At 30.7% G+C, this 14,894-nt stretch overlaps 1 protein-coding gene across 1 annotated transcript; it reads right to left on the bottom strand.

Moving 5' to 3' along the window:
• Window positions 1–528: 528 nt before the first annotated feature.
• PGO_133120 (hypothetical protein, conserved) lies at window positions 529–14,394 on the bottom strand (the record flags this gene model as incomplete). The annotated part of the gene is made up of 1 exon (XM_028689828.1): window positions 529–14,394. One exon carries the CDS (start codon window positions 14,392–14,394, stop codon window positions 529–531), a length of 13,866 nt encoding a protein of 4,621 aa, XP_028545629.1.
• Window positions 14,395–14,894: the final 500 nt, after the last annotated feature.

Here is a 14,894-nt window from a genome sequence, read left to right as displayed (position 1 = left end):
AATTAAAAAAAAAAAGTATAACGCATGTCTCTTCTTTTATTGCTCAGAATTTAAAAAATTTTGAAATAAAAAATATATATATATATATTTCTGCCTAGTTTAATTTGGAGCCCCATGTTTGTTCTGTTGTAATACATAACCATGTTGGGATATTAGATTAGTAACTTGTTGAGGCAGTGAACAGAGGTGTAAAGAACACAATTAAAATTCGAAGTTACATAGCACGTGTATGTACATACACATATACACGTATAAATCGTTAAGGTGCCCCTTTACAATATACAAACGATATTTTCCCGATACAATGTCTGATCTTGGCCAGAGTCAACACCTATTAGTCATCTAATATAGGATGCATAAACATGCGATTATCTTGATAAATCCATTAACTATGTGTAGGCATAAATACTTAACATATATATGTATACATATCCGCTCGAATTTGTGTATATAGAACATTATAAATATAAGGAGTTCACAATCCTTTATACATAGATATACATACCACTTTAAATCCTGAATTTTGTTTTACTGTTGTTGCTGGTTATTGTTCATTTTATTTTTATTATGATAATTCAGCTTATACGGAGAATTGGGAGAAATATAAGGAAACAAATTGTTCGATAGAATATGTGGAGATATACTGTTGTTACATATATCTCTCGATTGGGATGGATTTAATAAAATATTATTGTCATTTATATTTTTATTGTCATGGATTCTCATATCTTTTACATCAATTTTGTTAGGAGGTATAGAATGCTGAAATGAATCGTAATTATAAAAGTTTTCTGAGTTACTTAGATTATTTGAATTATTAGACATTTTTCTATTTATAATATATAGTGCACTTTCGTTCAAATTACCACCCATGTTGCCACCCATACTGCTTCCCATATTACTGTTTATGCTTGGGCTTACATTAGTCCCTATATTGTTACTCAAATTTTCCTTCAAAACAGGTTCATCGTTGCTATTTATTTGTTTTAAAGTGTGCATGTTCGGTACGTGGGAATTTAGAGGTATGCTAATTTGCATACTATGCTTTTGTTTTTTTTCATTTTCTTCACTTAACAAAATATTTTGTTTTATATTATACAGGTGCTGCAATTTTTGTTGTGATATGGGAATTTTTTGTTGCAATTGTTCCATATGTTTCTTCAACTCCTGTTGCTGATACTGAAGTTTCTGCATTTGAATTTGCTGCAACTGTTGATTGTGCATTTGGTGCGGATGCATCTGTTGTGTGTGTAGCTGTTGTGCTTTCAAGGGTGACGATGATTGCTGAGAGTGCACCTGTTGCTGTATCTGATGTACCTGGAACTGCTGCTGAGAATGCAACTGCTGAAGCTGTTTTTGTATTTGCTCTTGCTGAAAATTTTGAAGTAGTTTTTGCTGTCTAATTTTATCACTTTGCATTAAACTGTCAGTTGGGCACTGGCTAGGTGTTTCCTGAAATGCTGATTGTGGGGTATTTGAATGATTATCTTTGTCATTATATACCTTCTGGAACAATTCTTGTTGCATTTTTTGTTGTTGTAATTTCTGCTGCAATAGTTCCTGTTGCTGTTGCAATAATTTCTGTTGAATCATATCTTGTGATGAGAACATATTTTTTTGCGACATTTTGTGTATTATATTTTTTGACAGGTTACTCTTTACACCCATATTTACCATATTTGGGTTGTTTATATTATTATCGCTAAATACTTGTTTGGCGTTCTTTCCTTTTATACTTGGGGAATCATATGGAGGCAAATTCATGTTCTTATTTCCATTTTGCGTAGTATTGTTGCTTGGGTGACAAAAAATTGGTGCCGTTAAATTCTGTTGGTTAATGTTGGATTGGCTCATAATAGGGTGACTCATGCTCGGTTGACTCATGCTCGGTTGACTCATGTTGGGCTGACTCATGTTGGGCTGACTCATGTTGGGCTGACTCATGCTGGGCTGAATCAAGCTCGGTTGACAAAAACTTGGCTGGTTAACACTTTGGCAACTCATATTTGGCATGTTCATAATGGGTTTGCTTGACCCGGGTTTTTCTAATGTTGTCTTCCCCGTTTCTGGGCGATTCACGTTTGATGGAATGTGGCTTTTGGAATTTGCATTTAACTGATTCAATACTTGAAGAATGAAATTCATCTGGTTTACGTACGAATTAACGCTCCCTCCAGTTTTTCTATTTTGCAAATTTCCGTTATTATGTTTCATATTTGGACTGTTCATTTTGTTCAGATTCAAATTTTGCTGATTTAGGGGTTGCTGACTCAGCCCTTGTACATTCGCTCCTGGGTTTTTCAGGGACGTGTAGTTATTTGGGTCTCTTTCATTAACACTAAAAATGTAATTATTTTTTTGATCATTCACATGTACATGAGGATGTTGTAATGTGTTTTGTGCATTGGGTGATACAGTGGACAAAGCGTTAGTATCGACGTAATTGCCAGCAACGCTAGCGATGTTGTTGCTAGTTACATTGCTAAAACTGCTACCAACACCGTTACTATTATTTGCATAGTTCTGTTGTACTTTGTGATTATCAGGGATTGCGTTTTGCATATCAGTTTGGATCTTCCTCTGTTGCATGGTTTGAAAGAGGTGTGCACTATTATCTGTAACATTTTTTGCTACAACAGAAGTAAGATTTCTTTTTTCACCATTATCATCATTTATTAAATTATTCTGATTTAGGCAAATGGTGTTTTTGTTAAATGAATCATTAGAAAAGTTCACAAGTTCTACATTATCTAATGTGTTGTTGTTTATATTTACTAAATTTGATATTGAATGTGTAGGTTGATGTACAAATGCACTTCTTCCATTATTTGGGGAAGAGTTACTTTTATTATGTATTGGATTGGATGGTATGTAATTCGTGTTCACAGTTGAAAAATTCGGATGACTATAATTTAAAACTATATTTGATCTGCTATCACTACTCATTGAATTCATATTTTGTAAATTATTGCTAGAATATCTTGATATGGTATTATAACTATAATTTGTCATGTTACTACTTTTGTTATTTATATCAATAAAATATTTCTGATCAGAATTTAATATATCTTGATTATTTGCCATTTGTTCATGTAAAATTCTTGAGTTAGCATCCATTTCTTGAATTAATGCTTGATTTGTTCCATATCCAATTGAGTAATTGCTTGGGGTTCCTGATTTTATAGAAAATGAATCGTCATTTATTTTACTTATTGATGATGACGGTGATCCTGATGCTATAGTTAATCCTCCTCTTGCTTGATTTTCCAAATACGTAGAATACATTTTGTTTTCTGTATTTAATGTATTATTCATTGTGTTCTGTATCTTTTTAACTGATCCATTCGACGAAACTTCCATTTGTCTAGAATTACAACTACTGTTTATTAGGCTATTTGTTGATGCTTTCATTGAATTCATTTCCATGGATTCACAGCATAAAGAAGAAGGTTTATTATGAACAATCTGACCTTTTGTGTCATTGGATGGGATGTACTGTCTACTTTGTGGAGACACATGTATAGGAGATAGGAATTTCTCTTCTTCGCAATTTGGATTAGATATAGCAGGTAATCCAATATAATTAAGCCCCGTATTATTACAGCTGCCAGTACTATTATGAACAATGCTATAACTAAGGTTACTGTTCTTGGAGGTCCTACTATTCTTTGAGTTGTTACTCTTTTGGCTGTTACTCTTTTGGCTGTTACTTTTTGAGTTGTTACTCTTCGAGTTGTTACTCTTCGAGTTGTTACTCTTCGAGTTGTTACTCTTCGAGTTGTTATTCTTTGAGCTGTTACTCTTTGAACTGCTATGTATAGTTTCTCCATTATTTACCCCAATAATATTACAATTATTTGAATCATTCAGGTTGGGGGAAGGTCTCAGTTGGTTGTTGCTGATGGAAGGAGAATCTTCCTTTGTGGGGAATTGTACGTCGCTCCAGCTTTGTGTTTGTTGATGTGGAATTGTAGAAACATTTGATTTTATGGACTCAACATTAGATAAACATTTGTTCCATTTCGAAGGGGATTGGTTATGCATATAATAATCTGTAATAGGAATTGCTGTAATAGGATTAGATGTAATAGCATTGGTTATAATAGGATTAGATGTAATAGGACTGGCTATAATAGGATTAGATGTAATAGGATTGGCTATAATAGGATTAGATGTAATAGGACTGGCTATAATAGGATTAGATGTAATAGAATTGGCTATAATAGGATTAGATGTAATATGATTAGATGTAATATGATTAGATGCAATAGGGTTAACTGGAATGACTGATTGATTTGCTAAGCAGTTGGTTAGATTCTCCACTGTTGTATTTTTATTTGGAGTGCTATTAAATTTAGCACTGAATAATTTTTGCTTCCTGTTTGAAAAAATAACTTTATCATTATCATGACTTAATGTGTAATGACCATTTGAGACATTCGGCAGAACAGTCATATCATTTGAATTGTTATGCACATTAGCCATTTTTTCATGTGATACATAATTCTTATTTTCTATATTTGTATCTCCTTCTAGGAAATATGTTCCATTTTGTTCCTCCAATGAAAAGTTATTCATAGGTAGATCATTTTTCATTTGCATTTTTTCTAGTGTACTATTATTCAGTAATGCATTGTTTCCACTGGGAAAATAATTTAATATACTATTATTACTCTTCACTATTTCTCCAGAAAAATTTGACACACCTATGGACGTTTTATACTTGGTTATTTTATTTGTCTTGACTATATTTTTTATTGGCATAGATTTTTGTCTGTTGCTAAAGAAATGTTCACTTTTCGTGGAATGTTGCATTTGTTTATCAATATTGCAAGTTTCGTTTGAGATTCCATTTAACGATTTTGTTTGAAACATGAATAATTTCTTCTTCTTGATCCATTCTTTGTCTGTTTTCTCCATTTCTTCATTTATCATGGGTACAATGTCCTTGCTATTGTCCTGGTCACTGCCTTTGCCATTACAACTGCCACTACCATTGCCATTAGAACCACCACTTCCACCACCATTGTTATTGCCACTGCCTCTAACACTAGCACTACCTTTACCATTGCCCTTTCCATTGTTATCAACAGTAGTGTAATACGGATTGTAACAAATGTTGATATCATTGGAGCTGGAGGGGTTTGTTCCTATTTCAATTTTTAGTTCTTCATCCTTTGTCGTGTTACCCAACGACCTGTTATCATTATGGGTTTGTGTATTTATCACCTGACCACTGATATTTTTCCCCATAGTGTTAATTAGACTGTGATTTCCTTCCTCACCTTGTTTTATATATTCCACTTGTTCATCATACTGCCGTTGCAAATTTGTTTTTTCCATATCACTCTTCATGTAGACGACGTCTTGGTTGCTATTTTTAGTATACTCATCTTTGCTTAAGCTTGTACGTGTCATATTGGATACATCTTGCACATGCTTAGGTAACAATACATTTTGATTATTTTCATATTTGTTAAAAGTTAATGTTTCAGTTGAGTCCTCATTTTTTATGTGTACATGATTTGTTGCATGAACTTCACCATCCTGACGACCCTTCCACATTTCTACGTTGTCGATAATTTGACTATCTTTATTAAATAATAAATCCGTATGTTCATAGTTTCTGCTTATTTTTATGTCATCTTTCTCTTGTGACAATTCATCCAAAGGTGCATTACTGTCATTCATATTTTTTATTTTGATATTTGTTTCATTTTGATAATTAACAGTATCCATATGTTGGTTCAGTAGTAGTTCTTTATCCTTCTGTTCTGGGTAAATATGCGTACAGCATTTCTCCATTTTAGATATATTGTTATATCGTTGCAAATTTTCACTGATATATTTTTTGTATGCCTTTAATCGTTCCTCTGAAAGTAAATTATCATATACTTTGCTATAGGTGGATGGCATATATGCATTCTTTATTGGGAAATTTTTTAGTTCGTCTAAAATATAGTCAGCTAATAATATTTGTGAAATCAAATTTTTGCACTGATATCGCTTTCTAATTTTTTTAATATTTATTTTTTTTTTATCGTCCACATATGGTATATAGTTAAGTATCTGTTGTGCAAAATCATTTACTGTTTTGTATGATTCATTTGGTGCATAAATAAAAAATTCATTCAGTTTGTATGTCTCATTATTTATTGACAAACTATTTAACTTTTCTATGCTTTTATCCTTTCTTTTTTTATCATAATCAATTATTTTTTTAATAAATTTAACGAATTCCTTATCTATTTTTTCTGAACAAAACCCATTCATATGCTCATTTTTTGGAAATTCATAACTACATTCGTTGTTTAGTGAGTCCAATAAATTATCATAATATCCTACAATAGGTTTAATTTTGTTTAAAAAATTCTGAATAATTTTATAAAAATTTTTATTCTTAACAAGATAATCATTTTTTAGCAAAGATAAAAATTCATCCACGTTTTTTTTGTTGCTACAAATAGAGTTTAGCCACTTTTTCAAATTGTCAAAACCGTCTGACTCTTCCTTTTGTGTAATGCTCTCCTTTGCGTCTTTATCATTATATATTGAGGAATATCCCAGGTTTTGATTCCCAGAATTTTTACATATGTTTGATACATAAACATTGTCCTTATCATCAAAGTCCAGCAACAAGCATCCGTCCGCATTAAATATCATTTCATTATTTTTATCTTCGATATTTTCACTCTTGATTTCGATACGCAAAGGAACATTATTTTTTTTGTGGTTGTTATGATATTCCACATTTATACTTTCATCATTTGTTCTTTCAAAATTTTCATTATCTCTTATCTTTTCATTGTATAGCAATAGATCAACTTCTTTAGTCCCCTCTGAACACTTGACATTATCATCCATTTGTATTATATCCTCTTTTTTTTCCTTTCCTTTCATTAGTTTCTTCTGTGCATCATGGGTATATTTATCTTTCACATTATTACGCATTTTTCCCTCAAACATTTGTTCCATTTGAGCTAACCAATCGTAGTGTTCATCTTCTCCTGATCCTTGATTTTGTGTTTTTTCTAGCAATTTATCACTATCATCTTGATGATCCTGCTGATTATAATGTTCCTTAAAATTTTCGAAGAGATATTTATTTTCCATATTATTTCTTAAATGTTCTGACATTACAGGTGACAATTTTTCTAGATCCAAAGTCATCGAATCGTCCAAATCACTGGGGCTAAAAAAACTATCTTTTCCACAATCTGTGTCTTCCTCAGATGTTTCGTTGGAATTGCTCGAAAGTTGAGTAAACAAATTATTAAATATATTTTCATCTTTAATTAAATTAGTACATAAATTTGTATTTTTACAAAAAAGTGTAGTGCCATTTAATTCTTCCTTACATTTGTTTATCCTGTGATGTGTATTTTCTTCTGTACAATTGTTGTTGGGATTACTACTCAAACTTGTGTTAACATTCAGAAGGTCATCTTCTTTTGAAAATTCATCTAATATTCTTTCATTTAATAGTTCGTATTTTTTATTTTCATCAAATGGAGTAGTAGTAGATTCCCAATTTTTGTCATTCAATTCTGTTTCTTCTCCATTGTTATCTCGCATGCCTTTTTCACTTTTGTTTGTTTCTTTCATTTGATGCAATTCTCCATTTGTATCTTTCCTTGGCGAAATTTGGTACACGTCGATTGGTTCCACCTCAGGGTTGACAACAAGATTATTATTGTTACATCCACTGCTCATTTCCTTTTCCCTTAATCTGTGCCTTTCAATTGTTTCACTCATATATTTGTTAAATGAACCTATTAAACTGTTAGCATTTGGAGTGGGAAATATGGACATAAATTTCAACCGTTTTGAGGACTTTTTAAACTTTTTTATACCTTTTAAATAATTTTCTTCATGGAGATTAGTACATTTTACGCTTGTATACATATTTTCCTTAATAAGTGAGAAAAATTTATCTTTACAATCTTCCGCCGTTCTTATTATTTGGTAAACGTGATTTATTTTGTTGTATGAGGTTAGTGCTAATGATATGATATTCCAGTTAATGTTGTAAATATGGTTAGTATTTTTGGATATATCGTTTAATGGCCATTTTGCATTTTCCATGTTCTCTGTACTTTGGACCCTAACCATCTGATACACACTCTTGTGCTCCTTGCAAGGATTGGAAACTGTTTCGTTCAGTTTGTTCATATGAATTTTTCTCTCTTTGTCCAATTTTCCCGAGCTTTCGTTATTAATTTGGTTGTCATCCTTTGTGTTGGCCTCTCGATTTTTATTGGTACCATTGTTATCTTTGTCCTTATCATCTGCATGTGATGTACCCTTTGGACGTGTGTCAAACGTTTGTGTTACTTCTTCACCATCCAATGTTGAGCACCCATGTCTCACACTTTCTGCATTTTCTGAAGATTCTACATGCATCATAATGCCCTCTTCTGTGCAGTTGGTTGCTAATTTTTCTCCTTTCTCTTTGAGGTTCTCTTCCATATAATTTTTCTCAGTGACAGTGAGGTTGTTATTACTATCCACGATTGGGTAGTAATCATCACTATTGTTCCAATTTGTCTTTACCCAATCTATATTTATATAATTCATATATGTCTTTGTGAGAATGAGAAGAAAATTCACTTCGTCATTTGTCCACTCTTCCTTTTTGCTCATCCATGTTTTCAAATTGTGTTCTTCCAATTCCTCTGCAAAATTGAGTCCTTCCTTTGTTTCTTCCACATGTGCATTTTCCTCACCAAGAGCATTATTCATGCCATTCGTCTCATCAATATTAATTTCATTCATCTCACCATTATTAATTTCATTCGCTTCACCACTATTAATTTCATTCATCTCACCATTATTAATTTCATTCGTCTCACCATTATTAATTTCATTCGCTTCATCATTATTAATTTCATTCGTCTCACCATTATTAATGTCATTCTTACTACCGCAATCAGTTGTGAGTCTTAATTTTTTTATACTTACATTTTTTTTCTCGTCCTTTTTGGAAGAAAAGGATTGGTTTTCATTTTTTGCTATGTAATTTGCCTCATTTAATTGAGACATATTTTTTTCCTCTACTTGTGTTAGCGCTTGTTGTTCATTTGTTGGAAAATTTTCATTTTCTTCAATAATTTCTGCTGTCTTTTCACCTTCCACTTTATTCAATAATCTACGTTTTGGCGTCCTTTTTTTTGCTGCAGCACCATCTGTGAAATATTTTTTACGTTTTTTTTTTTCTTTTTTAATTTGCTTTTTTATAATATATGGAGCACTTTTTAAATAAAATAAATATAAAAAAAACGTGTGTTCATCATACTCTGAGAGGTTCATTAATGGTAAATGGATATCCTTATTACACCTGTTTATGTGCTGTAATTCGAATGGATACGTTTTTGCTCCATATAACTCCATATTATTCATATACAGATTAACGTTTCTTTGTTTTATTTCGTTTAAATGTTCACTTAAATTCTGTTCAGACATGGTGTTACTACTTGTTTCTTTATTTATTATACTATCAACAGTTGAATATGGTATCACAAGGAGATCCTTAACATCTATACTGTTTCGGCTGGTGGTCACTGTAGTTAACATGTACTTATGGCCATGCTTTACATTGTCGTGGTAGTAATCCATGTTATTCATATTATGGGAAAAATAATTTCCTTTTCCTGTATGATGAAAACCATCTCCACCTTCCATTTGCTGATATTCACTAAAGTTCATGGAGTATTCTTTGTATACATCTTCGTCATATTCTTCCACTTCACTTTTACACTCTTGCTTAACAATTTCCAATTTGATTGTTTTGTTATGTTTCCTTTGATCCTTCGATTTTGCGTGTTCCTCACCTTCTCCTATCCTTTCATTTTCTTGGAGATGATATTTCTGCTCCTGCGCGGGTTCTTTCTCTTCCAGCTGCTCGTACACATCAATGGTGTTATTGTAATAATTATTATTTTCATTTGCTTTTTTTTTTCTTCTTTTTTTCTCATGTTTGGTATAGACCAATTTGCCATTCAGTTCGTCATTCATTCTGCCATTCAGCTCGTTTTGCCTTTTCATCAATTTGGCCTTTCCTCCAAGTGGGACCCACAACTCCCTTTCAGCATCCGAGTACGCAGAGTTATCATCATTTAGAAGAATTTCATTTTTATTAAAAATGTTTTCATCAACTTCAATGAGAGTGATACTTATAAAAAGTAAACAATAAATATACAAATGATTACTTAAATCAAGGTAGTCGTTGCTACAGGAATAATAATCCATATAACCATCATTATAATTGATTATGCTACTGTATTCATTTTCACAAAATCTGAAATTTTCTGAATAGCCACAAAATCTCCTATTATCATATTCGTATCTGCTTAACAATTCTCTGTTCACATTTTCCTCTAAGCGTGTAAGACTTTCTTCATATTTTTGATAAATCATTATCCTTGTTTCATCCATTCGGATTTGATTAGTATTTGATTCAGCTTTTTCTTTATCAATGCTCGGGATCATATTAGTGGAATGGGAACTTGGAGAATTTCCGACATTTTTTATGCCTTTCTCTTCATGAGATGGCTCATAGGAATCATCATTTTTGTTTTCCTTACTTTTGGCTGAAATTATGGGATCATTTTCACCGTTACTGATGTTGCTGCTATTGCTACTGTTGATGTTATTGCTGTCACTTTGATGATCTTTCTTTTTACTCATAAAATTTAAGGAGAACATACTACGAGCTACGTTGAATATACTGTTCGAATTTGAGTCTTTCGCAGTGATCTTATTACTCTTATTCTGTTCAATGTCGCTAATCTGATGGATAAGTTTTTCATTATCATTTTCGTTACATATATCATTGATAGAAGACGAGATTTTTTCTCTATTGTTGAGAAGATTTTTTTCTTCCATTTTAAAATTTTTCTTGATGGATGTGAAAAATTTTTTTTTTATAATATTTTTATTTTTCACCTTGTGATCTACATCTACTGGAACTAAATCAGGTCTGATTTCGTTTAATATGAAAAACCAAAACATTTTAATATCATTCGATATTTGTGATGATATAAAATGTTTATCATTTTTTTTCCTTTCTTCAAAATGATTATTCACTTGATAACTAAATCGTTTCGACACATTCTTTTTCCATCTTCTTTCTTCATAATAATCAATGCTCATCCACATCATTTCTTTTAATATAAAAGTTTGATGTGTCTGAAAATTAAAAACTGGTTCAGTTTTTTTATACACTCTTCCATTTTTTATAATTTTATATGCATTTTCTGCAATAAGAATATTAAGTGAATACTTATCATTTTTTTCATTATTGCAATTTTTTTTTCCTATTTTATTTCCCTTCTTTCTTTTAATAGTTTCTTTCTTTTCATTATTTAATACAGGAGAATCGTTATTAATCGATACAGTATCATCCCTTACAGCATCGATTTGATTTAACAATAATCCTCCACTTGGATTCTCTCCTTTGCTTTTGTTTTTATTTTTCCCTTTTTCCCCTTTCTTATTTTTACCACGAGTTTCAGTATTTCCATTCATGCTTCCATTCGTGCTTCCACTGATATCTCCATTTGTTTTTCCACTGATATCTCCATTTGTTTTTCCACTGATATCTCCATTCGTGCTGCCACTGATATCTCCATTCGGTTTTCCATTTCTATTTCCATTCGTTTTTCCATTTCTATTTCCATTCGTTTTTCCATTTCTATTTCCATTCGTTCTTGCATTCACACCCCCCTTCTCATTACCACCGTTACTACCGCTCCTCTTCTTGTCATTTTCCTTCGTGTCATCTTTCTTTTCTTCCTTATCATCTTCGTGATTTTTCTTCTTATCTTTTTCGTCGTCCTTATCATCTCCGTTGTTACCGCTGCCGCCTCTGTTTTTCCCATTATCACCACTTTGGCTCTTATCAGCACTTTTTCCACTGTCACCACTTTGGTTGTTATCAGGGCTTTTTCCAGTGTCACCACTTTGGTTGTTATCAGGGCTTTTTCCACTGTCACCACTTTGGCTGTTATTGCCACTTTTTCGATTATCACTCCCTTTGCTACTATCACTAGTCTTTTTCTTATTTCCATTACTAATGGGACCTACTTTGACAATGTTGATGTATGTCTCCTCACTTAACCCTACACATTGCGTTTTCATGTGTACATGCTTGAATGCTGAAATATCACAATATTTGTATACCAAAATTGATATATCGATTTGGTTTCTTATTAAATTATAGCAAATTTTACCTTTGACATGTGTTTCTGATATGGGAAGAAATTCAATAGCTCCAGCTGTTACTATGTCAATGTTAATCCCTACCATGTTCATTTGTTTTGTTGTGTTATTTATATGATTTTCTTTCCTTTTCTTCTTTCTGTATACAATGAAATTATCTACACATTTTAAAGGCGTCTCCATTATTATGCAGTGTATTTCTCCCGTAGAATACTTCAAATTAATTTTTACAATATCCCTTTTATGATTGTCTTCCATGAAAACATTTAGGGGATCTTTTAATCTTACTTTTGACGAAATGGGTATAAATTTTATTTTATAATGTCGTTTTATGTTTAACTGAATAATGTAAATGAATAAAAGTCTAAAACTTTTTGAAAATTTTCTTCTTATTTTTAAAATACATTGATAGGGAAAACTTCTTGAGCTTTTAAAACGTTTTCTATTCAAAGCGGGGAATAACATTGGGCATTTAATTATGCACAAAATTAAGTAATCAGTTTTTTCAGAGGAAACGTGTGAAACAACAGGAAAATGATTCAAAAATATAGGAAAAAGGTTTTTATAACGGTTCATGTAGCATACTTCTGCCACCTGCGACACATTTAAAGACGTGGCACTTTTTATCACAATATACAATTTTAATATGTTTAAATTATTAAAACATATATTTTTAATAATCTGCAGAAGAATTTTCCTAGTTCTATCACATTTTAATACATTTACTTTAAAACATAGATCGAGTATAACAAAAAAATTAAGGATTTTTAGCTTATGAATAATTATTTTAAAAATATTAAAACATATAAGAAAAATCGTTTCACTTGAATTGCAGTGTTCTTTCATAAGAACTGCGGAGTAAATATTATGCTTATAAAAATCCTTTGTTATTTGACTAAAAGGGGGGGGAGTACTCCAATAATAAATAATATTTGTCTTGATAGTTTTTTTCGTCAATCTATCAATAAAAAGAATGGTGTTCCTTTCTATGAACACCTTTGATAAAATATGCTTATTTAAATTATTGAATGGATTGTAAATAATATCATCATATACTTCTTCACTATTGCTAGATGTCTCATAAGAGTTGTTATCCCTTTCTTTTACACTTAAATTGAGGTAGTTCTGATTGCTATTGCTGATGTTAATTGAATGAGGGTAAATTCGACTACTTTTCTTTATTTCATTATGCCAGTTGGGATGGTACAATAAGCAATTTTTATTATTCTTTTTAAATGTCTTACTTTTTTTGTGCTCACCATTTTTACTTACCAGATGGGGGATTATTGGCGTTTGTTCGTTTTCATTTGGGCCACTTGTGTATGATTCCTTTGTTGCATATGGTTCATTATCATTACTTCGCGTAATGATACATGGAATTTTTTCTTTAACTCTTTTAATACCGATATTCACGTGCATATTATTAATACAACCAAGGTAACACATTCTTCTGAATTTTTCTTCACGGCACTTTGCAATATTCCCCTTTGTTGCATTGACATGAACGAACTGATCTATGCACAAAAAGTTATCTATATAAAACTTACTTGAAACAAAATAAAGATAATAATTTTTTTTTAATAATTTTGTGAGTTTATTATTCTCAACCTTATAGTTGTCTAAAATGCATCCGGTTTCGAGAGTTTTATTTAATTTTCCTGCACATGTTTTTTTGTATTTTCCTTCTTCCTTTCCTATGTCTTGTATAAATATGTTTTTAAGTTTTCCATTTACTTTATTTAAAATGTTATGTATGAATATTTTGGCTACATAAGTTGAGCATTTATATAATAACAAACGATATAATAACCTAAAACTGATTAAGTAACTATAAAAATAAATGTATATTTTCATATAAAATATAAATATTATGCGGTGTATCATTTGAAATTTAGGTAATTGCACCAGTGAAATTCTGTTCCTATAATTTCTGTAATTTCTGCAATTTAATAAATAGATAAACCATTTGATGAAATATAATGCCTTCTCCCTACGTATGATTATTATATATGTGGTTTTTTCTCTAGCAGCATAATTCACAATGGTCATTTTAACAGCTTTAATAGGATAACTGTCACATTTTAGAACATTCCTTTTGTAGTTATTACTCCTATAATACCTATATCTTTTAACAGCGTTTTCAGTAAAATTTATTATGTCTTCGTCAATATTCATCGTGATTCGTTAATTTTCTGTTCTACCTTCTTTTCTAATTAATGCATCCAATGGTTTTCTTTTAATTTTTTGTGTTACTTAATTTTGTTTGATTAAACATTTTTTTTTTTTTTTTTTTTTTTTTTTTTCCAATTGTTTTTTTTTTATTTTTTTTTTTTTTTTATTTTTTTTTTTTTAAATTTTTTTTTTTTTTTTTTTTTTTTTTTTTAGCTTTGTTCAAAAAGTTTATTTTCCTTATTTGCATATTACGCAATTTTTTTTATTTTTATTTTATTTTTATCTACTTAATTTCTTATATTTTTACCATGGCATAATATTTTACATTCTGATAAAATTGCAGATGAATTTCCCTTTTTTGAAGAAATGTTAAAACACATATAATATGATAACAAATATTGTACCAAAGGCAAATAAGATATATGAAAAATTATATATAAAAGGTATAAAATTATTCAAAAAAAAAAAAAAAAAAGTTTTACAAAATGTGTTAAGAAAAAGGG

Source organism: Plasmodium gonderi (assembly GCF_002157705.1).
Source record: "Plasmodium gonderi DNA, contig: Chr13, whole genome shotgun sequence".
Taxonomy (NCBI): domain Eukaryota; phylum Apicomplexa; class Aconoidasida; order Haemosporida; family Plasmodiidae; genus Plasmodium; species Plasmodium gonderi.
This window is presented reverse-complemented; position numbering and strand designations above follow the sequence as displayed.